Below are 24,096 nucleotides of genomic sequence, written 5' to 3'. Positions count from 1 at the left end.
AAAAAAAAAAAAAAAAAAAAAAAAAAAGAAGGATAAGGTAGTCCAGAAAAAGAGTAGCCACGAATCATGATAAATTGCTTTTATATGATAGTGTGATAGTAGAATAAGGTATATAATGATATTTTTATCAATTATTTAATGTAATTAAGTGTAAAATATTTTCTATTTTATTAATGACTTAATATATATCTCAATTTTTTTTTTTAAATCTAAGATAGTTAAAGTCCGTTTAATATCCGATTAATGGAAGCCCAATTAAAGTCCAAACCCTAATTGAGCCCAATCAAAATCATTCGACTCATTCCTTAAATAGACAGATCACAATGCAAGGATATAAGCTTGCCAAAATTGACTAGGCCCGACCTAGACCGACCTAACCCAACTAATAAGTATACCTCATGTAATGGGGATCGTGGTGAATCCATACATCAGTTATAGGATACATGAGAGTCTGAGACCAGGGATTTCAATTCCTGGGAATCAGACTCTGATATCAATGTGCTATTGATTCGGACCAATCTTGGATCAATCCGTTTTATCCTTACTTTTCATTAAAATTGTTTTATTTTTTTTAGTGTCCCCCTTGTTCGGAGGCCGATATCAATGCCTCAATCCCTCTGTGAGACTCAAAAACTCAAAACAGGATTTTAGCATTTCTCAATTTCACTTCCTAGGTTCAATTCCAATTAATACCTAGATGGTCTCAATATTGTGTTTACTGTAATAGATTTGAAGACAATTAGAGTAGAAATAATCTATATGTTTTTTTTTTCTTTTTTTTTGGGTAAAACAATCAATATGTTTTCGAATTCAAGCTCTTCTCCATAAATTTTACAGGCAGCAGACATTTTTTTTTTTTTTTTTTTTTTTTTTTTTTTTTTTTTTTTTTTATTTCATTTCATTTCTTTTTTAGATTCCTTTTTCTTTTCTTCTCTTGATTACCAAACACAGCCTAAGGGAAAAATTGTAAGAAAGAAAAATATTAAACGAGATCAATTAATAAGGAACCCAAATGCCATATTTGAAACATAAGATTATCTAAACAAACTTTTCTTAAATGTTGGATACCTTAGATGCAAGTTTTTGAAAAGAAAATATAAAATTTTACAATTATGATGTAGAAGTATATTAAACATAGTAATTATGATTTTTAAATAGGAATCTTAATTTTTATTTTTAAACGAAGGGAAAAAATTTTATATCATGGGGTAGGGTGTCAACCGGTCGGGCCGGTTCGGTTTCGATCGGGCTTAATCGGGCTTGAAGACTTTCAAAGGCTACACCGTGTCTGCCCATTTAACTAATCGGGCTTAGTTATTGAGGGCATGGTACACTTTATATTCGGTCGGTCGGTCTCGGGCTATAATCGGGCCACCTTAATCGGGCTTTAGTCGGGTCTTAACCGGGCTACGGACATGTTTAATGTTAAACGGGTTTTTACCGATTTTTAAACGGGCCCTCTTTAAAATGTGCTATTATATTCCGGCCCACTCATGCAAGCCCAAAAAAATGACAATAAATCAATAAATGATACCAAATATAACCATTATTTAAAATGTGAACATGTCTTTACTTTTTAATTTTTATTCTTTAATTTGGGGGGTAAAATAGGTATTCTACAATCATTAAAGGGTCGGGTCAAGTCGGTGCACAATAGGCCGGTCTCGGTCGGGCGCCCGACGGTTCAAGTAGCAAAACCGAGACCGACCATTTATAAACGGGCCGGGCTCAAGCCTGACACGTTTAATAAACGGTCCGGGCCAGGCCGGTCTATAAACGGTCGGTCCCGGTCGGTTTAGCCTGTTCGGGCCACAAATTGACACCCCTATCATGGGGCATGGCCCCTGTATCAGCATCCTAGCCAATGAGAATGTATGTTCAAGCACCAACCAGGAGGGGCGCAGTGGTCATTTAGTATCCCCTAGATGCAGGGCGCACTCTAAATAGAAAACACGTTATCAAAAACAAAATATTTGATTATAAAATAAAGTAAAATCAGTGCATGGGCTGTATGTTTTCTTATCCAAGGTAATGTTTCTTATGTCATGCTAATTATTTGTTGATAGGAGAAAATGATGAAGGAGCAGTTATAGGAATGCTCGAGGGCATACGCTTGGCTAAAGAAAAGGGCATAAAGGTGGATGAAGTTTGGAGTGATCGAGATGAAATAAGATTAGTGATGCAATGGAACCTAAATACTATCCCTCTAATTAACTGTCGGATTCTAATATCTCTATGTAGTGAAATGGACAGCTACGCTTATAACCCCATTTTTGTATAAAAAACTAATAATAGTATAATAAGGGAACTTAAATATGTAGCTAGCCTTAGAGGCTATGGAAGCCAAACAGTATATAGTACTCTTCTTGCTATTTCCAGTGCAATAGTCTATTCAAAATAAAGAAATGTATCTACTGAACGGAAGATGATGGGATAATTTGGCTTATGGCTGTGGTCATATTATCAGCAGTGACAAAGTATTTCAGTATCCTCTTAAAATCTCATTTCTAGTGCTGCCTTTTGATGGTATTCTCACCCAATGACCCGGATGGATCCTGAGCTTTTTCCCTTCTGGAAAAGGTGTCCCAGTTTTCCAGAGAAATTTTGGGTGAAGTTCCAAATGAGGCCACTGCTTTATGAGGAGAAATGCGATCCATGGAGGATGGATTTAATGAAGAAAGAGTGGGCCTAGACCTAATATTATGAGCCATGGGTTCAGAAATCGGATTTGAAGGATGGAATTGATCTATCTGAATGGAATCGACTTACTCAAATGTTGATTAGTGTCTATTTCTGCAATTTATTTTGGAATTGGTCATGGATGTTCATTGTTCTTCATTTTGGGTATTTTTCTTCTTCTTTTGATCAGTAAGATAGCAGAAAATCAGTGAATCTTATTTTTTTATAGCAAGATGTATAAAAAATAATAAATTTATGAACTTTTATTAATTTATTTATTAATTGTAAGGTTCTGATTGATTTGGATCTATTTAATTCAATTCGATTTGAAATCGATGAAGGTTGATCAGGGGCAACTTCAAAAGGGTCAAGGGGCATTGATTTGTTTGAACTGCTCTTAATTCAAAATCTCAACCTCGAAGATTCATCCATAATTGCCCACCATATGCCAGCCATTGATCCGATAAGTGATGCTAAGATATGTCAATCTCAATTAGGGATTTATGAATTGGTATGAGATCATCCAATCTGTATCAGTTTTTGCTGTGGTCAATACTGATATCTGCCAACGGGATTGGTAGCTTAGCGAAAGGAAATCCTTGCCCCATCACCACTTAAGTTGGCTGATTTTGGGTTTAAGTTAGCACGTCCCTCTATCGTTCATTAGTCCTGTAGAAAAGTTGGTTGTTGTATAGGGGCTTTGGCCTGGGACTATAGTCGCTATCATGGACCATGTTATGTCTGTCTCAAAATTTTTATCCAAATTGAAAATTGACTCTCTTCAACATATTTTGGTGGCGATTCGAATGAGATTATTATTATTATTATTATTTTTTTTTGGAGGTATTTGATGGTAATAGCCAGTTGGGGTGTAAGGCATAGCCCTACTAGTACGATTTGACTAGATTGGCTGCATTCATTGGATCGACTTGATTTAAAGGAGTATATATTTGTATTATCATATTGTTGAAATAACAACTGATATTTGAGGATTTTCGAGTTAGGATTTCTGAATACAAGTTTCTTGCTATGAGTTTGAGTGTTCTTGAGAGATTCCCTCTATAACCTTTTCTTTCATCATATGGTGAATCATTTTCTTCATTCTAGGATATAACATATCACATTAATGTATGTGTGTGAACCTCATTATATCTTTATATCGTCTTGTTTAAGGTTATCTATTTTCTACGTAATTATAGGTGTTTGTCCTAACATACAACCTTTTTTATTTTGTTTACAAAGATAATAATAATGCAACTTCTTTTTTTTTTTTTTTTTTTTTTTTTTTTTTTTTGACACTTTAACCAAAATAAAATAAAATACTGACACTTGAGCAATACCGAATTATATGTGAAAAGAACGTGGACATGTGAAATCCAACTGGCATCTTATAAACACTTTTCTCCAAATTCCCTTCACCATCACCATGAAGCAAAACTTTTCTCCAAAAATCTTATTTAATGTAAAAAAAAGGTGTAACGCCTTCTTGAAAGTAAAAGGAATGGAGAAGTTTAAGACGAAAGGGAGTTTTAAAAGTCTTTAAAATGACTCCTCTGAATGACGACGGCGTGACCCGTATTACTGCCTCACTGGCAGTCGGTGCATCTAAATTCCGGCGTTACTGCGCCACGTCGACTAATGTCCACACTATGCGCACGGACAATATTGTGCGCACCGATTCCGCAGCTATAAAAACAAAGCCGACTCCCAACTCGCCAAGCGGGTTCTTCCTGTTATGCAAAACGTTCAACAGCACCGCGGGGTGCTGTCAAGAATGGCGGAAAAACAACCAGACAACGATGACGATGAGGGTTTCGGAGACTTCAAGTTCGTCTCGCCGTCTTCTAATGGATCTCTTTATGTCAATCAGGACAACGGTGTGGAAGATGAATGGGGAGATTTCATGGATAATTTCTCTCAGAAGCAAGATTTTTTTGGAAATCGATCCCTATTTCAGCCATTTAATGGCTTCACTCAAACTTTGAATCCTACTAATCCATCTCAAGACTTGAAAACTTTCGATCTTTTTGGTGATTTCTCGGATCATTCGACTAAAGCCACCGATTCGAAGCTGGATCATGTGGAATGTGAAAGTTATTCTGTTTCTTCGGTTGCTGAGAAACGGTGGGAGAAGCCTCAAGGTGCTTTGCCTCTTTCCATTTTTGGTGAGGAAGAGGTAGAATTAGAATCTGAATCGAATGATCCATCTGTCAATGATACTCCAGATCCTTTTCCCGCTAAACAATCGCCATCCCCTGTGAAAAATGATGTAAATTTTGGACCAGGTCTTCGTCTTAATGATCTTATCGTGAATTTGTACAGTGAGGCGGATCAGATCAAGATTGAAAATGGATCGAATTCGAATTTGGTTGACGATGGTAGGGGATTTAAGGATGCGTTCTCTCAAAACAAAATTGGAAATGGAGAATCACCTGTCAAGGTGAAGTACAGCCAGACAGATCAGATCAAGATTGAAAATGGATCGAATTCGAATTTGGTTGACGGATATGATAATATTGATGACAATGGTTGGGAATTTAACGACGCATTCTCTCAAAACAAAGTCGGAGATGGAGAATCAGCAGTCAAGGTGAAGGCCTGTTCATCTCTTATGCAAATCCTTCCGATGTCTCCAGTGAGATTGTCGATCAGAAGTATATTTTGTTTTTATTTTTGTTTTCTTATTTTTTGGGCTGTCGTTCTAGGTGGAGCTGACATCTGATTTATCAGGAGTTCAAGTGGGAAAAACAACAGGAACAACAATTGACCAACAATTTGAGGTGAGCAGTTTCTCATTTCTGTATCAGAGGAATGTGACTTCTGTTGAATTTTGATTTAGACTAACACAGTAATTCAAACTTCACAGATAGAAGACCTATATACAATCTGTTTCTTGCATTTGCTGTGTTTTACACTCTAATATGTCGGCCTCATTTTGTAATATTAAGTCTGTTCTTGTTGTTTGAAGGTCAGTGATAAATGGTCCCAAAACCCTCAAGGAACCTTACATAAATCAGGCCTTAGAAATGGTGGCTTAGATTCTGGAGATATTTTTGCCAACTCGGATTGGTTTTCTCATAAACCTGCTGGAGTTGATAATGGTTTTGGTCTTAGCACTAGTATGGCTACTCAAAATGATTCTATCTCGGTATCTTTCATTCAAGCCAATCAGAATGTGAATGGAAATGGATTGAAATCTAAATCAGCTGATGATAATTTCTGGGATTTTAAGGATGCATTCTCAGAATCTGGAGGTGTGAATTTCTCTTCAGGGAAGAAGGTGATGACTCTCTTTAATTTTTTTCCCCTTTTACTGTTAACACCACCAAAATTTGGGATTACCATGGTCTTTAAAGGCTTTTGTCTTATAGGAAGAACAAAAAGTTGCCAGTTTTCTTGATGCTGACGGGAAAGTGCTTGCATTTGACGGCAAAGTCCAGGTATTTAACTTAATTGATTTGTTTAATTTCATGGGGTGGTGTATTTTAATCTTGTCTGTTGTATTTCTTCATATGCAAAACTCAAGGTATCTGGAAAAGCAAATTTCTTGGGCATAAAAGCTCTTCTTAATGGTGTAGTAAGCATGTTGTCTAACTTATCTATACAATAACAACAACAACAACAATAACTCAGCCTTATCCCAACTAAGTGGGGTTAGATACATGGATCCTTGCCCTCCAATCAGCTCTATTTGATGTCGTACTTGATACAAGGCTTAAGCTATGTATGTTTTTCCTCACCATTTCTCATAAGGTCATTTTAGGTTTGTCCCTAGCTCTTTTAGATCCTTCAATCTAAATTAACTCACTCTTTCGTACTAGAGCATCCAAAGTATTTTGTTGAACATGACCATACCACCTCAAATGACTTTCTCATAGCTTATCATGTATCAGGGCTACTCCCAAACCAGCTCTAATATAAATCATTCCTTACTTTATCCTTCCTAGTTTTGCCACCCATCTATTTCAACATCCTCATCTCCACTACACTGAGTTTATCTACATGATGCTTCTTAATTACAACATTTCGCACCATACATTGTAGCCAGTTTATATTTGTTTAATAAAAATTTCCTTCTTAATTTTTTAAAGAAATACGTTAATTACACAACACTTTGGTCACCACCCTCCACTTCATCCATCATATTTTAATTCTTTGTGAAACATCATCTTCTATATCACCTTCTTTATTTATAATTAAGCCTGGATACCTAAAATAATCACTTTGTGGAACCTCCCTCTCATCAATTTTCATTACTTCATTATCTGTGCATTTGTAACTAAAGTTGTCCATTAACTTCATCTTTATTTTACTTATTTTAGTACTTTTTGATTCCAGGGTTGATCTCCATATCCCCGACTTGGCGTTAATCCCTGCTTTTGTCTAATTCACTAAAATAATATCATTAACAAAAAAAATACACCAAGGAACCTCATCTTAAATGTCTTTGGTTAATTCATCCATGATAAGCCGAGAGGGGCTTAAAGCTAATCCTTGATGTAACCTAATTGTGATTGGAAATTTATTATCTTCACCCCCTATAATTCTTACACTAGCCACACACTATCATACATATCTTTAATTATGTCCACAAATTTACTTGAAACACTTCTCTTCTCTAGTACTTGCTAGATTAACTCTTTATGGACTCTTTCATAATCTTTTTCTTGGTCAATAAAGACCAAATGAAGATCCTTTTTGCAATCTTTAAATATTTCCATGAGTCTCCTAAGTAAGTAAATAGCTTTTGTCGTGGATCTTCCTAGGAAAAATCAAATTGGTTCTCCGTAATAGTAGTTTCTTTCCTTAGGTGAGTTTCAATAGCCCTTTCCATAATTTAATAGTATAATTCATTAGTTTTATGCCTCTATAGCTATTGCAGCTATGACTATCACATTTATTTTGTAAATTGGAACCACAATGTTTCTTCTCCATTCATCTGGCATTTTCTTTGTGTTTATGATCTTATTAAATAGCTTGGTTAGCCAAGATAAACCACATATTCCTAAACTCTTCCACACTTCTATTGGGACCTCATATGGGCCTTGTGCCTTGCCTACTTCCCTACTTCTATTCCTCTTTAAAGCTTCTTTTATCCCAAACACCCTGATATTTCATATATATGTTTATGACAAATGGTGTCTTGATGGGAAGTCTTTTGGGGAAGAATGTTGGGCAATCAAGAAGCGTAACATAGATAAGCTTGGTGTAACAGAGATGAGGATGTTGAGGTGGATGTGTGGAAAAACTAGGGGAGATAGAGTAAGGAATGACCAGGTTAGAGATGATTTTGGAGTAGCCCCGATTCAAGACAAGCTCCGAGAATGTCATTTAAGATAGTATGACTATGTTCAATGGAGACCTAGGGATGCCCCAGTAAGGAGGATTGACCAGATCCAGATGGAAGGAGCAAAAAGAGGTAGAGGCAGGCCTAAAATGACCATAGAAGATGTTGTAAGAAGACATGCAAATGCTAGATCTTAACTCTAGTATGACCTCAGACAGAGCTGTTTGGATGCAAAGATACATGTTGCCGACTGATTCAAGGAGGGATGTTCCTATGGTATTGCTTTGTTTCTTTCTTTTTCTTTCCTCTTCATTTCTTTTTCCCTTTTTCTTTCTTTATGTTTCCTTTTCTTTTACCCTTTCGCAAATCCATGTAGCCAACCCCATTTAGTTGGGAAAAGGCTAAGTTGTTCTCCATTTAGTATGCTACAAAAATAAAATCTCTCTCCTTAATGTCTTCATCCCTTATTAGTAGTTTACCATCTTCACTTTTAATACATCTAACATGGTCGAGAACTCTACTCTTCCTTTCCCTAATTTTAGCCATCTTATAGATAGGTTTTTCGCCTTCCTTTGTGTTCAGATTGTTATAAAGATCTCCATATTTCTTTGCCTTGCTTTTCCCACAATCAAACTTATTTATAATTTACTTATAAATACATTAAGAATCTATATTGATCCCTGGGAGGCTCCAAATTCACTGGTGTAGGACAGGTTTGGGGAACATAAAAGGTTATTTTAAATAAAAAAGGTATGAAAGCTAGGAGGGGAACAAGGATAGAATACCTATATACATTCTGTTTCTTGCTTTTGCAGTGTTTTACTTTCTAGTTCGTCAGGCTTATTTTGTTATATTAAGTCTGTCCTTGTTGTAATTTGAAGGTCAGTGATAAACAGTCTGAAAACTCTGAAGGAACCTTACATAAATCAGGCCTTAGGAATGGTGGCTTAGATTCTGGAGATATTTTTGCCAATTCAGATTGGTTTTCTCATAAATCTGCTGGACTTGACAACGGTTTTGGTCTTAGCACTAGTATGGTAACTCAAAATGGTTCTATCTCTGTATCGTGCACTAAAGACAACCAGAATGTGAATGGAAATGGATTGAATTCTAAATCAGGCGGTGGAAAGATAGATGCTGATGATAATTTCTGGGATTTTAAGGATGCATTCTCAGAATCTGGAGATGTGAATTCATCTTCTGGGAAGAAGGTGATGAATCTCTCGAAATCCCCACCCTCCTTTACTGTAAAAAAATTGCGATTATCATGGTCTTTAAAGGATTTTATTTTATAGGAAGATCAAAGGGTTGCTGGTTTTCCTGATTCTGATGTGAAAGTGCCTGCATTTGACAGCAAAGTCCAGGTATTTAACTTATTTGATTTCTTTATGGGGTAGTGTATTTGATATTGTCTTTTTGAATTTCTTCACATGCAAAACTCAAGGTATCTGGAAAACAAATTTCTTGGTCATAAAAGCTCTTTGTAATGGTGCAGTAAGCATGTTGTCTAACTTATCTATAGTTTAATTTTAAATACATTTAGAATATACTTATCCCTTGTAGGCTGCAAATCCACTCTCTGCCCTCATCCACGGAATCTCATAAAATTTGTTTAGGAAAAGCTAACTGAGAGATTGCTATCAAGGATGCAATTCACAACCTGTTATCTTGACCATCAATGCGGATGTAGAGGCAAATAATTCATGTTCTTGTAGGTTCAGCCTCCATATGTGAATATGATAAAGAGTCATGATGGTGGGACTAGTGAGAATACACAAACACACATTTTCTTTTATCTGAAGCATTGCAGTGGTGGAACAATGAGCTTATGAGCACTTCTCTCTCTCTCTCTCTCTCATTTATTTATTTGTTTATTTTACTCAGTAAGATAGATTAACCCCTTTATTAGTTGGAATTAACTAATATGGTCTCTTTTCATCATCTCTTCTCAAGTGGTATGCTATTGTGCTTCTACTTGTTGGAATTGGTATTTTTATTTGAAGTGTTTTAGCTCAGACATGCCTTTGTAGGTCTGATTTTGAACTAATAAATAAACTTTCAGGGAAATGGAAAAGGGCATGGGGATCATCAGGAATCATCATCACTGTTATCTTATAGCAATGGGAAACTGGATGCTGATGATTCCTTGTTTGGCAAAGATGTATCTTCTCATAAACCAGCTAACTATGTGAGAAACAGTACCTATGATCAGGGTTTTGGTCCAAATGTTTCCCTTACTGATTTCATAGACACATTATACAGTCAGGCCAGGGAGATCCCAGCTGTTAATTCTCGGCCAACTGGAGATGAATTGAGTTCAGTCCAGGTGGGTGTAAATTCTGATTTAATGAATGGAGAGGATGACTTTGATGAGAACTCCTGGGAATTTAAAGATGCCTTCTCAGAAATCAAAGCTGATGACGAATTTAGATCAATCCATGCAGATGTGAGCTCTGCTAATTCTACTACTGGAAAACCAACCGAAGCCCAAGTTGGTTTGAATTCTGATTTAATGAATGGTGAAGATGATTTTGATGAAAGTTCCTGGGAGTTTAAGGATGCCTCCCCAGAAATCAAAACTGAAGGGAAAATTTATGTATTCAATCTTTCGGATACAGATAAAAGGTTTCTGAGTGAATCAAAGCTGAAGAATTTTGTGGATTTCTACTCTAGATTGAAGGAGGAATCATACAGAGTTGCTCTTCACCATCTTGATTGCCTAAAGGTTGGTACATGTTGTCCTTAAAAGCTCTATATAACATTTACAAGTGCTAAGGTTGTGAAATATCATTTTTTTATTCCAGGAAGCCCAGAAGGTTGCTGCTCTTTCTGGCAATGATGTCAAAGCAATGGCCCTCTTTGAGGAAATCCAGGTTCGTAGTTGGAACATGGTAGTTCTCACTTTTTTTTCACGGTTATTTGTAAGGTTTCTGCACTTCTAAACACTGAAGCTAGAATTTCATTTAGTGTAGGAGAATACAAACTTATAAGCCTTCCACTGTTAAATATATGACGTAGTTTTAATAAAATTAGAAATTCTTTCTTCTCAACCATGACGTGAGCTCTACCATTGCAAGTCTATAGATTTATCTCCATAGTGTTCATATTTGCAATTTTATGCAAAGTTTCTTGTCTTTTAGAAGCAGTAGAACAGAAAAGGGAAAGAGTACAGTTGAATTCAAATAATTTCTCAAGATATAACTATAAATTCTTTTCAATGAATACCTGAACCCACATCCCCGGGAGGGGGGATGTTTCTCCATGTGTTTGGGTTGGCAGAACTCACAATAATGTATGCTGGTTGATCATATAGTCTGACCTAATTTTGAGCCCCCCACCCTCTTCCTTTCTTTTTCGTGCCATTGTTCTTTTCCCTTAGCACTGCCCCTATGAATCTGATTTCCTTTAGCCCACTCCGCGTCTTTACTACATTGTTAAGAGAATTGAATTCCAGAACTGAAATTGAAATTAAAGCCCCAAACTGGGCAGGATTCTTTTGTATAATTCAGACAGTGGTTCAAGCAAATAACAGAAATAGATCTCAGAATTTAAATTGGTGAACCTGATCCAAAAGCAATTGCAGGGAATTAAGAGCCTTGGGCAGAGTGTTATCAAAGAAGCAGAAATCCAAACTACCATGCAATGGCAATGCCACTCAGTGAGATCGGTGACCCTGGTGCTTCCAAAAGAGAAGCCAAGCACTTCCTGATACTTGATTAAATTCACCCCACCCCACCCCACCCCACCCCCCCCCCCCCCCCACCAAAAAAAAAAAAAAAAAGAACTAAAAATTCTTGGTGTGCACAGCTCTTTAAGTAAAAGGTACTGGGCAATTTTTAGTCTTTAGAGCTTCTAAACCCACTTAACGATATGTTTGTTAAAGTTCCCTAAACAGACTCTGGAAAACCAAATAAAAGAAGCAAAATAACTCTAGAAATAACCCAGCTTGATTCATTCAACTCAAAGAACTCTAGAGAGACTTATTTCTCTCTGTGGTGATGGGATATTTAGTTACCACATAGAAGCGGTGGGAGAAATTACCCATAAATATTAATAAAAACTGGGATACGGTTTCAATGAGAAATTGCTCACTAAATTATCAAAGAAAAAGAAAATTGAAAGATATTTCCAAGGCTATTTTATTTTCAATGAAATATATGACCATTTGTCAGGGAAGTTTTTGAAAAGAGGGGAGGGGGGTAAGATTGTACATCTTCTTGCAGGACATTTGTTAAGTCCTCATTCATAAATTTATTTAATTACAACACAGAAAAACATTTGAGACAGTGTTTGCTTCTTCTTTGGTAATGCATGTGGGAAAACACACTTGCAAAGTCAAATTCTATAATTATTCTTTTGTGCTGTTTTCAGGCAGTTTATAAGAAACTTCACAAAGAGGAAAAGACCTCTGAAGAAACTTATTCGAAAGACCTTTCGACAAGAAAGATTTATGTGAACGAATTTATGAATGATCCGACATTCCAAGTGCTTGAGTCAGAATATGACTTGTCAAGAAGAATATCATTAGTAAGTTCCTTTTTTCTGTCATCTGATGGATTATCTTGAAATGTATAAAGTTGCAATACTATTCGTTAAGTTTCACCCAAGTATGCATCACTCCCCCTGAATGCTTCATAGGTGCCTTTTTATGGGTGGGAAAAAAATTCCAGTTATTTTGTGTTTTTTTTTTTGCAACATGCTGACAAACAAACTCATCTTAAGGAGAATAAGATGGAATCGGGTTGTTATCCCTACTCCTTGCCAGAAGTTGGCTAAGCTGATGAGTGAATTGGATATGATATTTGTAAATATAAGAAACAGGTAGCTGCACTGGCTGTTTAGGTTGTTGTTGAGGTTCCCAATGCTCAGATGCTTAGCAACTTTTAAAAACTCACCTGTAGTTGTCCTTGGAAATTGGGAACTGAACTCCTTGCTAAATACCTTTCTCACTTGAGGGACATTGTATGTAAGATAAGAGTCTAGTTTTGAGAGAATCTTAAATGGGACTGCCATTGTTAAACTCCATAATATTAGTGACTTTGTCTTCATTGTACTTCTCCTATACCCCCCGCCCTGGGCGGGGTTTGTGATGAATCGCTGTGCCTCAGGCAGGAATATGTATATATTTTTTTTAAATTAGTACTTTAATCTTTGTTATTGTATAGATCTTCAAATTGGCTATTATGCCATTTAACTTTGTCAGCTGGGAATGGGAGTTGCCATTCTAATTAAGTAGTGTGCTGTCATCATTAGGCAGAAAATGATTTGAATTCAGCAATCGAGCTTTTTGAGCATGCAATTCTAATGCTAAAGATTCTATCACTGGGGTCTGTTGAAGAGCAATCCAGGTATATTACCACTTGGTCTAAAATGATATCAGCATGTGCCCAAGAGTTGAAACATGGTGCCTTGATTTGGAAGAAGTCATTACTACAGACTATCCACAACAAAATATTGTCCCAAGTCCAAGGTATTTGATGAATTCAGTTTCAGTTCTACTTTTATATTTATATATATATTTTTTATATATTTTAAGTTCCTTACAAGTCTGCAAGTAGTACAGGCCAGCGATATTTTCTTGCCCTTGCGGAAATATATAGAGTGGTTGAAGTTCTAAAAGCCTCAACAACACTTTACAAACCTTGGATATTGTCAAACCTTAAAGATCCTTCGGTTATCTTTGCTCTTTTGGAGGAATGCAGGAGTGTGTGGTCAGAGTCAGGATTGGAAGAAGCTGTCCGGAGTATCCCTGATCCAGTTAGTGTTGGGTATGATGGGACTGTCATGGCATTGTTGGAATCTATAAAGTCTATCCATGATCTTGATGTCCTGGCTCTTCAAAACCGAGTTTTTTCCCAGAGAGAATCAATTTGTCAACTGTCAGGATTATCTCATGCAGTGGTTCCAGGTATGTAGAATCATAGATCTTGAAGTCTTGTTAGAGAAAAATCAGAATGGAGGATGTGAAGCATCCTTCTTCCCATTCTTGTCTCTGTGCATTGCATGTTTGAAGGAGATACAGACCTACCATTTGCTGGTTCCTTCAATCTAAATTTATCTTGAACAAAATGTTCAAGGTGTTAGCTAGTTCCTAAGATATGCTTCATCATATCATAGAACTGGGGGATGTAACCATGGTTTCGAGAATTGGGATCCAAATCGATGCCGGCAAATCCAAACGGCCGACTTATGCATGAAAACCCAAGAGTCAATGTTTTTTTGGATTTGAGGGCCGAATCAGGGGTTCTTGGAACCACTTCTGACTGATTCTGCTCCCCGATTCCGTATTTTAAAACCTTGGATTTAACCCATCCTGTGGATCATAATATAATTTTCCTTCTCACAATTCTTTCCGAAACATTGATGGCCTTCACCTGACATTGTGTATTCTTCAAATTAACCAGATATGAAAGTCGTGGTTTGGGATGGTGAACACTACTTTCTTAAACTAGCAAACTTGTGGGTAAATAGGATATCTTGTGATCCTCCAAAGACACCACATTTGCGCATCAATTATGATGACTGCTGAAGCTGAAATTAGTTTCCATCATCCCTCGTCATATATTTGAATCAGATTGATTTCCTTTCTAGCAATCCATTTTGCATGGCAGCTAAATTATAAGGACATCAATTGTGGTGAAAGTAACTACAACAGAGCCCTTCTGAACCTGAAGATGACACCAAAAGGGAATGTACTTGAAGCTGCTTCAGTGAAAAGATGATATGGTCGATCAACTCAAGCTTGGCTTCATCAAGGTTTTATATTGGATGTTGGGGCTTGGTTTGATTTGGCAAGGTAGGAAATTTTACTCCCATTTTCTTTGGCATTCTTTGGAAAAAAGTTGTAACATAGTTTCTGGATGCAGAAGTGTTTAATTGTCAGCCGGTAATTTTTTTAATGTAATAGGATCATTGATAGATGCAGCACACTTGTACACATTGTACAATGTAAAAACAAACAGGAATCCTTGTTCTTTTCCCTCACCCCCCCCCCCCCCCCCCAAAAAAAAAAAGTTTTTGGACTCGTCGAGTCGTAACTATCCTTGGAAATAATGAGAATGCGAAGCTTGATTGATTTGTCCATTGTTGTGTAACAGCCACCTTGCCAGATACCAAACATGGGAATGCTCCATGAAGATTGCCAAGTATTCATCATTTTAACTAAACTAGTTGATTTGGGGTTAAAGGTTCATGTGAAATAAGAATTGTCATTCAAAGGTGTCGAGAGAAGAACAACACTTGAAAGTCTTCCAGAAAAAACAGGTTGAGATATTTCTTATGGAAGTGATGTTATAGAGATCTTCCAGAAAATCCGGGTTTCTGAAAAGGATTCAGAGGACAAAGTTTATGGACTTAGGTTGTGTATACCTTTTTTTTTTTTTGGGTTCAGGTTCAATTGTTCAAGGTCTTATTGGCTATTACATGGTAGACCCACATATGTACCAAATACAGACCTACTGAGGAGTCAACAGGGTCAAGGCCACATTTTTTGGAAAACAAGGAAATTGATGTAAATCAAGTACTAATGCACTTGATAGGAGTTGATCAAGTGACCAACTCCCAGACCTGAGCACTGTTCAGTGTGAACTGCAAGGCCAAAGTTAAGGTGTGCGTGTATAGCTTTGACTAGTGGCTGCATCTGCTAGGGACTCACTGATCACCTTAATAATGAGTGGAAAAGTTATGTGATGGTAGGGGTGGAAGAGGATCGGGTTGGACTGAGTTGTCAATCAGTCAAGCCTAACCCAGGGTCCCCAAGGCTTAGCTCAAGCCCGACCCTATTTTATCATTAGACCGTTTGCCATTTGGTTAATAACCAACATTTTTTTATAGGCGAAGGAGACTGCACTCATGAATTATAAAGTGTTGGTCCTTATGAACTAACATTATCCCCTTGGAGTTGATAACCAACTTTGAAAATATACACCATCTTTCCCTCTTATTTATACATCACTCTTTCTTTTTTTACTAACCTCATTTATGGATCTCATTCCTTTGGGTTTGTTGAATTTAAATAGCAACAACCCATTCCCAACCAGATTATATAATATGGATGGGCTGGCTTGGGCCTAGATGCGCTTAACCCAAAACTAACCTGATCCTAGATTGGGCTAAGAATCTCAACCCTGGCCCACACTTTGGTCTGGAAAGCCCAACCCAGGCACTACTCAAGGCGGGCTTCGGACTTGGCCTCCAAACTTGCACCCTTATCTGGGGTATAGTCGTAGAATATGCATATCCATCCCTATGCCCCTAGATGTGGTCACTAGGGGATTGTTCTATTCATTACTGAATAATATCACGACAAGAAGCATAGGATGAATCGTGACAATCTTCTTCAACCATTCAGGCAGAATAATGAGGGATATAGGCACCGACACTAGTATATCTAATGGTGGCAGTTTTGACTTGAAAAGTCGGCGCCTAAGGGAGGAAATTGTGGGATCAAATCATCAAACCTCGTCGATGATTTGATACGGATCAGCTGATATCGGCAATTGGCCAATACAATACCGTTTCCTTGAACCATGGCCACAACACACCCTTGGCAAGACGAGCAACCATCAATAGGTCCTATGGTCATGCAGTGATAGACATGCCAACCTGACTTGTGAACTTTGTATTGGTTTGAGTTTCTTTCGTTTTTCATTTAAGCTCATGATTGGACGTCAAGAAAAGAAAAAGAAAATCAAAAAATTTTGAACTTGATGAGAGAGATAACATAAAAAATCATTATGCAATTATGTTTTTTTATCGTATTACTCTAAGCTGTTGGTGGATGGAAGGGTAGCACCCTCTCTCTTATCTTTCTTTTCCTCACAGAAAATGATTTAAATCTCTGTTCCTTATTATGTAACTGTTCCTTCACCCCCTCACTGGTGCGTTCCCCTATGCCGCTTGTATGGAGACTCGAGACCCACTATTTTAAGGGTTTTTTTTTTAAGGTGTAACCAGTGTTGTGTGACCAAACAATGGTTACATGGGCCCTCACCAAAAAATCATCATGACAGTTTTGTCCTTAATCAAACTTGATTGACCTTCAAACAATATGAGAGTATTTGTAGTTTTCCAAATACAGACTCAATCGACCATGGGACTAGTCATAAGACTAGTTAGGTCAAAGGCATGGATACCCATCGTTAAAAATAATAATAATAAATATTTACATACTCAATTCATCTCTCACAAATAAGCCCACCATGCAAATTGTGATCGACAATAGTTAATAACAGAATGGGATTCATAACCTACTTCTGTTTTTTATTTGATATTTATCATGTATAATCCATTATTTACAAGGGATTAATCTATGGCTACTCTATATTATTCATTTTATTACATGATCATAACATCTGAAATGAAATATCTGAGATGAATTAATAGCCTTTTCTCTGAAGTAATTCACTAGGGTTCAGGTGTTCAACTAGAGCCATTCCCCCTTTGAGCTAGTAACTCCACTCTTTTGGAAGAAATATCTCAGGTGAAGAGCTACAAGCCTGTGAATAGACACAACCATGAATGACATCATTGTGATTGCTAACATTTTTATTGCCAAATACTGAATCTTGAACCCTTCCTTTATTTGTTTCTTCATTTATATAGCTATTCAGATCTGCAGAAAATATAAACCATCACTAAGACAATCTCAGAAAATAAATAAATAAATTGAAAATGCAAAATTTTGTTTGAGAAGTGTAATAACCTCTTTGAGGTGTAGGTTGGGAGCCCAATGCATGTACATTGAGGTTGAGGGCATGAACTACTCGAGAAGGGAGAAGAACTGGAGAGAATGCTGCAAGTGGATGGCAGTTGAAAAAGCTTTATCATAATTTGTCTATGATTGGAAGAAAAAAAAAATTAATGATTAAGGAACTTTGATCTTTAAGTACCTGGTTTCTTGCTCTGTTGGGAGTTGATGCCACCCATTCTAGGGAGGAAAACTCCAGTTCCACATGATCTTTGGCCTGACGAGTCTAGAAAGATGGCTTGCATCCCTGGTCCTCCTGATGTCCTGTGTGCTGGATATCTTGATCTCTGGTGCAACTTTGGGCTCAACTTTGAGAATGAGTGCTGTGGAATTATCATTATATATAGTTAGTGAAGTAGTTCTATAGAACTCCATGACTATAGTATTATTTTTGATATTCTAATCCTACCAAAAAAAAAAAAAAAAAAAGTTTCTGATATTCTAAGCTCAAAGAGAGTGGGAATGGTGTTTTAACTTGGGACCACTTTGCGAGAGCAATTGCACCACTTATATTCCGTGAAAGTTTGCTTTTCATCCACGTATCTACCATCATAATTACCTGTTCCTCCTCTCCCCTCCTGTATGTTGAATGTCCGAATTATATTTTACTGTTCCTATAATCTCATCGAAGAATAATGATGGCTGTTGGTGAAGGGATTTCTCCTTCACGGTGGATGAAGAAAAATTCGATCTTCTTATCTTTTCAAGAATTTTTTTATTTCTAGCCAAAATTTAACTGAGTAAAAAAAAAAAAAAAGTAACTACTTTATATTGATGTTACCTAATACTTTTCGTTTTAGATGGCCTTTGATTAAAATGAAAGCTGTGGAGGCTTAAGCGAAAAAGAATGGCAATACAATAGGGTAGGTGGGGAGTGCAATTCCTGCATCCCAATTTCTACCATTGTGGTTTGCCAACTAAACAAAACCCAACCTTGGGAAAGAGACCACCATGCATGTATTTATCAAGTGTCAAACTTGGAGCCTTTATTCAATCATATGTCTTGCCTTTGAATTAAGTTTTCTGACAATTGTATGAAGTCAAAAACCCTTTTTTTAGTTCAATGTATCAGTGGGTTTAATATCATGGTTGAAGAGATTCTCTCTTCATCATAGATGAGATAAAAAACTGTATCCAGTCAAATAAGTGTTTCAACTTTCAAATCCTTTTTAGAACATAAAAAATTGACACACACAGAACATGGTCACATGTTACTATATCTTATATGCTACCATATTGAGTCATTGGGTTGTCATGCACTCATGCCTCGGATTAAAAAGGAAGTTATTGGCTAATACCAACAAACAAAGATGTGTTTAGCTGAACTACTTTTGAAGTCACCAATTCTAGATTGTCCATCTATCTAATTAATCACTTTCTTCTATTTTTTGATATCATATCAAGGAGTTTAGGGCATGTGGTGACCTCTCCGCATGATATCCCACATTTTTTGGGTATGTGGAGCCTAGTCAAAAATGCACTGACTCGTGATTCAGATATCCTTTGATCGGTGGAATCCAATGCAGAGAGGTAACTTTTCTTTCTATGTGGGGAGCTGATCCGGATTTGGCCACCACTGCATCAGGCCATCAGGTTCTGCATCAAGGCTACCAGTGAAGGGAACAGACCCAGACTTTGATTTGAAGCTTATAAGCAGCCTAAGCTTCATACAAACTGTCCTGTGTGTTTGATCTATGGGCTTCAATAAATGTATTAGATACTTAAAAAAGGATCAGAAGAAAGTTGAAACCCAACCTATAACTCCTAAAAATAACTCAAAATTCTCTCTCTCTCTCTCTCTCTCTCTCTCTCTCTCTCTCTCTCTCTCTCTCTCTCTCTCTCTCTCTCTCTATGGAAATGGACAAGAGACTAGTAAGTACCGGAGGAAATGGGCCTGGGGAAGTGTGGAGAGGCTTGAAGCGTTGCTGCTTCTGTTGTTGTCTTCGTTGTAAGATTTCTTGCTCCTAGAATTCAAACCGAAAACAAGGCATCAGATTTGATTAGAGAAAGAGAAAGAAATTATTCCAAGAACAAAGACTTTCAGATATTACTCTCCAGAATCCAGACTCCACAGTAAGAAGTAGAGAAGTGAACTATGGAGTTTGGATAGAACACCTTCGATTCACATGCTTCTTCAAGGACATGAGCAGGTAGCCATAACACCCCTTCCTCAAAATCTACATCGTTGTCTTCCGCCATGGTCGCCATGTGTTTTGTTTATCCACAGAGAGAGAGAGAGAGAGAGTTCTTTTCTTCTCTAATGGAGAAGAGAGGCTGTTGAGCTCCAAACTTTGACCTGTAACGTAACCAATTATAGGAACGTGGGGGGAGAGATTCAGTATTTGATATGGAACGTGAATATGAGACGGACCATAATTTTGCACATTATTTACGCACTAACCCTTCGTTTAGATTTGCCTTTCCGATTTTACAATGACTTAATTGCCCTTGTAAGCATCGTATGGAGAATTTACATCTTTGTCTTTGCTCCATCAAGAATATCTGTATTGTTCTCAGTCGACATCGATACGATATGACCGATATGGTCGATACGATACCAATACTTGAATCAGACCCTAAATGATATGATACCATGACGCAATCGGTTGGATGGATCAACCAATTCAAGTCGAATCAAATTTGGTACCTATGAGATAGATAGAAATCAAAATCAAATCAGACCAATGGAAACTGAAAAATGGATTGAACCCGATAAAAATTGAGACCTAATTGATAGAAACCAAATAATAACCCAATTACAAACCAATAAGAAATCAAATTGGATTGGACTAAAACTAAAATTTCGTTAATGGTTTGATTTCAAGTTAACCTAGTAACAGATCTAAGCTTTTCAACCTCACTGACAGAACCAACTTATTGACACCCTTAATATAGACATGGTGGAATTTTGATTTCATAGGGAATGGGATGGTAATTTTGTGCATGAAGGGTTACTCGACAAAGCAATTCATTACCTCAAAACAATAATAAAAACTTTGATGAAGGGTACATTGGTCTTTTTAGATAATAAGTGGATTATGAGGTAAGCAAATCCCAGAAATGAAGTGGTGGTGTATATCAAAGAAAGTAAGGGATAAAAATGTAATTTAAGGAGGAAAGGGGTAATGGAAAGGAATTAGCCGGAGACGACGTGAGATGAGGGGACGTCGATTGGGTTGGGTTGGGTTTGGTAAACCCCTCTTCTCTTGGTTGTTGCAGTTATTCTTCACGGAAACCCCTTCGCTGCTCCAAAGTCCATTCCTTCCTTTCCAGCTTTCTTCTTCTTCTTTATTTTTAATTTATCACCATCAACGGTCAAGATCCTACCTATAAAGCTGGAAATGAAGTTCCGTCGTTGATTGTGGACCCCACACTAGCAAAAAGGGTTGGTAACGTTTCCATCAAATCCTACGCCACACATGCATCATGCAACTGACTTAGTTCTGTTCCTCCAGCTCGTCCTCCTCAACCTCCCGCATCACCAACCCACCAAAATCCCTTGAGGGTTCCTAATCGGTTCAGTTTAGTGTGGGACCCACAAGACGACAGGTCATTTACCGTTTACCCGACAAACCACCCCCACCTGATCTATTTAGTTTGACGGTTAGGAAATATACATGCCACCGGCATTATCTTTTAATTGTCCCATGATTTTATTATCAATCTGATCATCAATTAATTATCCTAATCAGACCACCGGTACTGATAATCTTTCTCAACTCTTAGGACGACGGGAAAAAGTTGAAAATAATTTTATGGTCTTTCTTCTTCTTCTTTATTTAATCGATTTTATTTTATTTTTTTAAAGATTTTTAGATTTTTAATGGGTTTTTTAGTTTCAATCCAAATGGTTGATTTTGATTGATTTTATTTAGGGTGTCAAATGCTAGCCCGCACTAGCAAGCCTGATCTGTTAAAGTTTGACATGAACAACTAGATAATAAATGGTTCGGTGTAAAGCCTAGCCGGATTATGGGAAAGGTCGACGATAATGGTGTTAGGTTTTATCCTGAATGGTGCCTGATTGACAAAATCGGACACTATCAACCAATTATTTGTAGCCCAATTAGCATGTTTGAGCTAAGGGTCTAAATCGGTCTGGAGCCAAGTATTTGGTTCGATTTTCGTTTGGCTCTAGGGAGTTTTGATGTGATCCAAAATCGGACCAAATCCCATCTTGGTTCTAAAACTCTGTATTTGTATCTAATCAATATGGTTCCGGTTCCAGTTCCAATTCCTATTTGGTTCCTAAATTTGATTCCTACATGGTTTGGATCCACTTGCAGTACTCAATTTATATATATATATATATATATATATATATATCATATCGTAGTATTATAAATTCTAAACCTAAAATTAGTAAGATATATTATTAAATATCAGTATTGAATGTAATAATATACTATACTATAATATATTAGTATTACACTATATTAATAATGTATTGATATCCAAATTTGATTTTAATCATCGGTTCCTATGCTAGAACCGTAAAATAACCCTAGATCTGGCTTGTAACCATATTCTATTCAATTTGATTCCATTCTAGATATTCGGTCCGGAACTATTTTTGGTTTTTGATTCCGAGTTGACACCCTTAGTTTGAGCCCATTTATAATACATTGAAGCCAATGCGGCATCCAATGAAGAGCACAGTATCTAGCTCGAGTCCGGATTCTTTTCAACATGTTGACGCCAATGCGGCATCCATCGACAGGAAAGATCTAGTCACACACTCCAACATATTGGGGTGCATGCCCAAATACTCCAGCCGCCGGATGCCACGTTCAGCGTCCAGCAAGTTACAAAGGATCTTAATTCTATTTAGCCCATCCAATTATGATCAAACTGATGGATCTCCCAAGCAAGGATCCCGCTTTATACAGATGGTGTCCTACACGAGAATAGGGTGCAAAACTGACCAGGCCTAGGTTGGAGAAATGTTAAAATATGACTTGAACCAAATTGAGCCCAAAACAGGTCTAGGCTAGCAACCCAACTTGGCCGAGCTAGGCCTCATTTTTTACACTCTCAATGTTGCCAGTATTATATGGTATACCTAACTAACCGGAATATGATATGAACATTTTAGGGTTAGGGTTTGTACCTCTATTACATTCAGAGACTGATATTTCCTCCCATTGGCTGTACTCCTTTGTTTTTCCTCTTCATGATACGGAATTAGTATTCCAAATGTCAGTATCAACCCAAACCTCAAAATCTTAAAATTGAGCTAAGATAGGACTAGGCCAAAATTTTGGCCTTAACAAGAAGCCCATTCCTAACTGTGCCCAGGTCATCCCCCAGCCCAACAGCCTCATATGGAACTATAGAATTTAAATGGTGGATTGTTCCTGGACAGGCTTGGTCTCGACTAGTCAATTTCTAGGAACATCCCGAAACTCAACATTGGTCCTAGAAATATTGCCCTGGTCCAGCCTTGCTCAGCATGGCGGCCTAGGTGAAAGAGAGTCAAATTCTATCGAAGAAAATTCTGCTTCCTTTGTTGAAGCAAGGGCAAATGATTTTTTCTAAACAGCATTCCTGACCCCTCACAATACACCAGGGGAATTGAAGAATACGATCCTATTGTACCATTTGCATCATATATGGAACTGGAACTTCCGTACTTTGAGCTTGCTGAAGATCTATTTTTCTGGCTGGATCATAATGTGCAGGTATGTCCTTTCCCTTCACTCCTCTTCTTCTACCCTCTCCATTTTCTCCTCTTTATAAGTGCTATGTCATCTGTTATTGGGACATTATAGGTGGGAAGAAGAAGGGTAATTATGTCTTTTTGTATTTTAAAACTAACACCTCTTGTGTTAGATTTTTGAGTTTAAATGTAATAAACAATTTTATAGGGGGAAGGATGTAATATAAGCAAATGCCATGGGAGGTTGATGTAAATCACCTTTTTTTTTTTTTTGACAATTCTTGTTTTTCACTTTATTTATCTTATTTTATTTTTTGGTAGAAGGTTTTCAATTTATGGACCAAAGAGAAGAAACAAAGAGAAATATGCCCATGTGTTTTTTTCTTACCGAGCATCTCCACCATGGTTTCAAGTATTAGTATTGTATTGATCGTATCAGCCATATCTAATCGGTATTGATTGAGACTGATCTACGATCTTTGACTAATTCAGATCGATTATCCCTATCATTTCAGGGGTAAAATAGTAAAAAATTATACTTCTAAAAAATAAGGGTAAAAATTACCGATACCTACTGATCCTCTCATATATCAATCTAAATTAAATCAGTATCGGAAAAAAACCATAATAATACCGATACCAAGAACAAAATCCATGATCTCCATCGTTTGGTGAATGGATTAGGTCATGTATGATTCTCGTACGTCTCTAATTTTTAGATTT

General features: G+C 37.1%; 2 protein-coding genes across 2 annotated transcripts; one reads left to right on the top strand and one right to left on the bottom strand.

The window, feature by feature from the left end:
* The first annotated feature begins 4,392 nt into the window (after window positions 1-4,392).
* LOC122062648 lies at window positions 4,393-15,047 on the top strand. Its single transcript, XM_042626296.1, has 12 exons — window positions 4,393-5,269; window positions 5,385-5,459; window positions 5,648-5,959; window positions 6,051-6,119; window positions 8,848-9,177; window positions 9,262-9,330; window positions 10,029-10,691; window positions 10,771-10,839; window positions 12,338-12,493; window positions 13,220-13,436; window positions 13,530-13,874; window positions 14,371-15,047. The coding sequence occupies exons 1-12, from the start codon at window positions 4,415-4,417 to the stop codon at window positions 14,493-14,495; spliced, it is 3,285 nt and encodes a 1,094-aa protein (XP_042482230.1). The 5' UTR covers window positions 4,393-4,414; the 3' UTR covers window positions 14,496-15,047.
* Window positions 15,048-17,201: 2,154 nt separating this feature from the next.
* Window positions 17,202-20,014, bottom strand: LOC122062636. Its single transcript, XM_042626284.1, has 5 exons — window positions 19,830-20,014; window positions 19,595-19,678; window positions 17,857-18,037; window positions 17,670-17,759; window positions 17,202-17,579 (listed from the first exon to the last, which is right to left on the bottom strand). The coding sequence occupies exons 1-5, from the start codon at window positions 19,920-19,922 to the stop codon at window positions 17,413-17,415; spliced, it is 615 nt and encodes a 204-aa protein (XP_042482218.1). The 5' UTR covers window positions 19,923-20,014; the 3' UTR covers window positions 17,202-17,412.
* Window positions 20,015-24,096: the final 4,082 nt, after the last annotated feature.

The sequence above is a fragment of the Macadamia integrifolia genome, unplaced genomic scaffold (genome assembly GCF_013358625.1).
Source record: "Macadamia integrifolia cultivar HAES 741 unplaced genomic scaffold, SCU_Mint_v3 scaffold1080, whole genome shotgun sequence".
Taxonomy (NCBI): domain Eukaryota; kingdom Viridiplantae; phylum Streptophyta; class Magnoliopsida; order Proteales; family Proteaceae; genus Macadamia; species Macadamia integrifolia.
The sequence above is the reverse complement of the archived record's forward strand: the minus strand, read 5'-3'. Positions and strand labels throughout refer to the sequence as shown.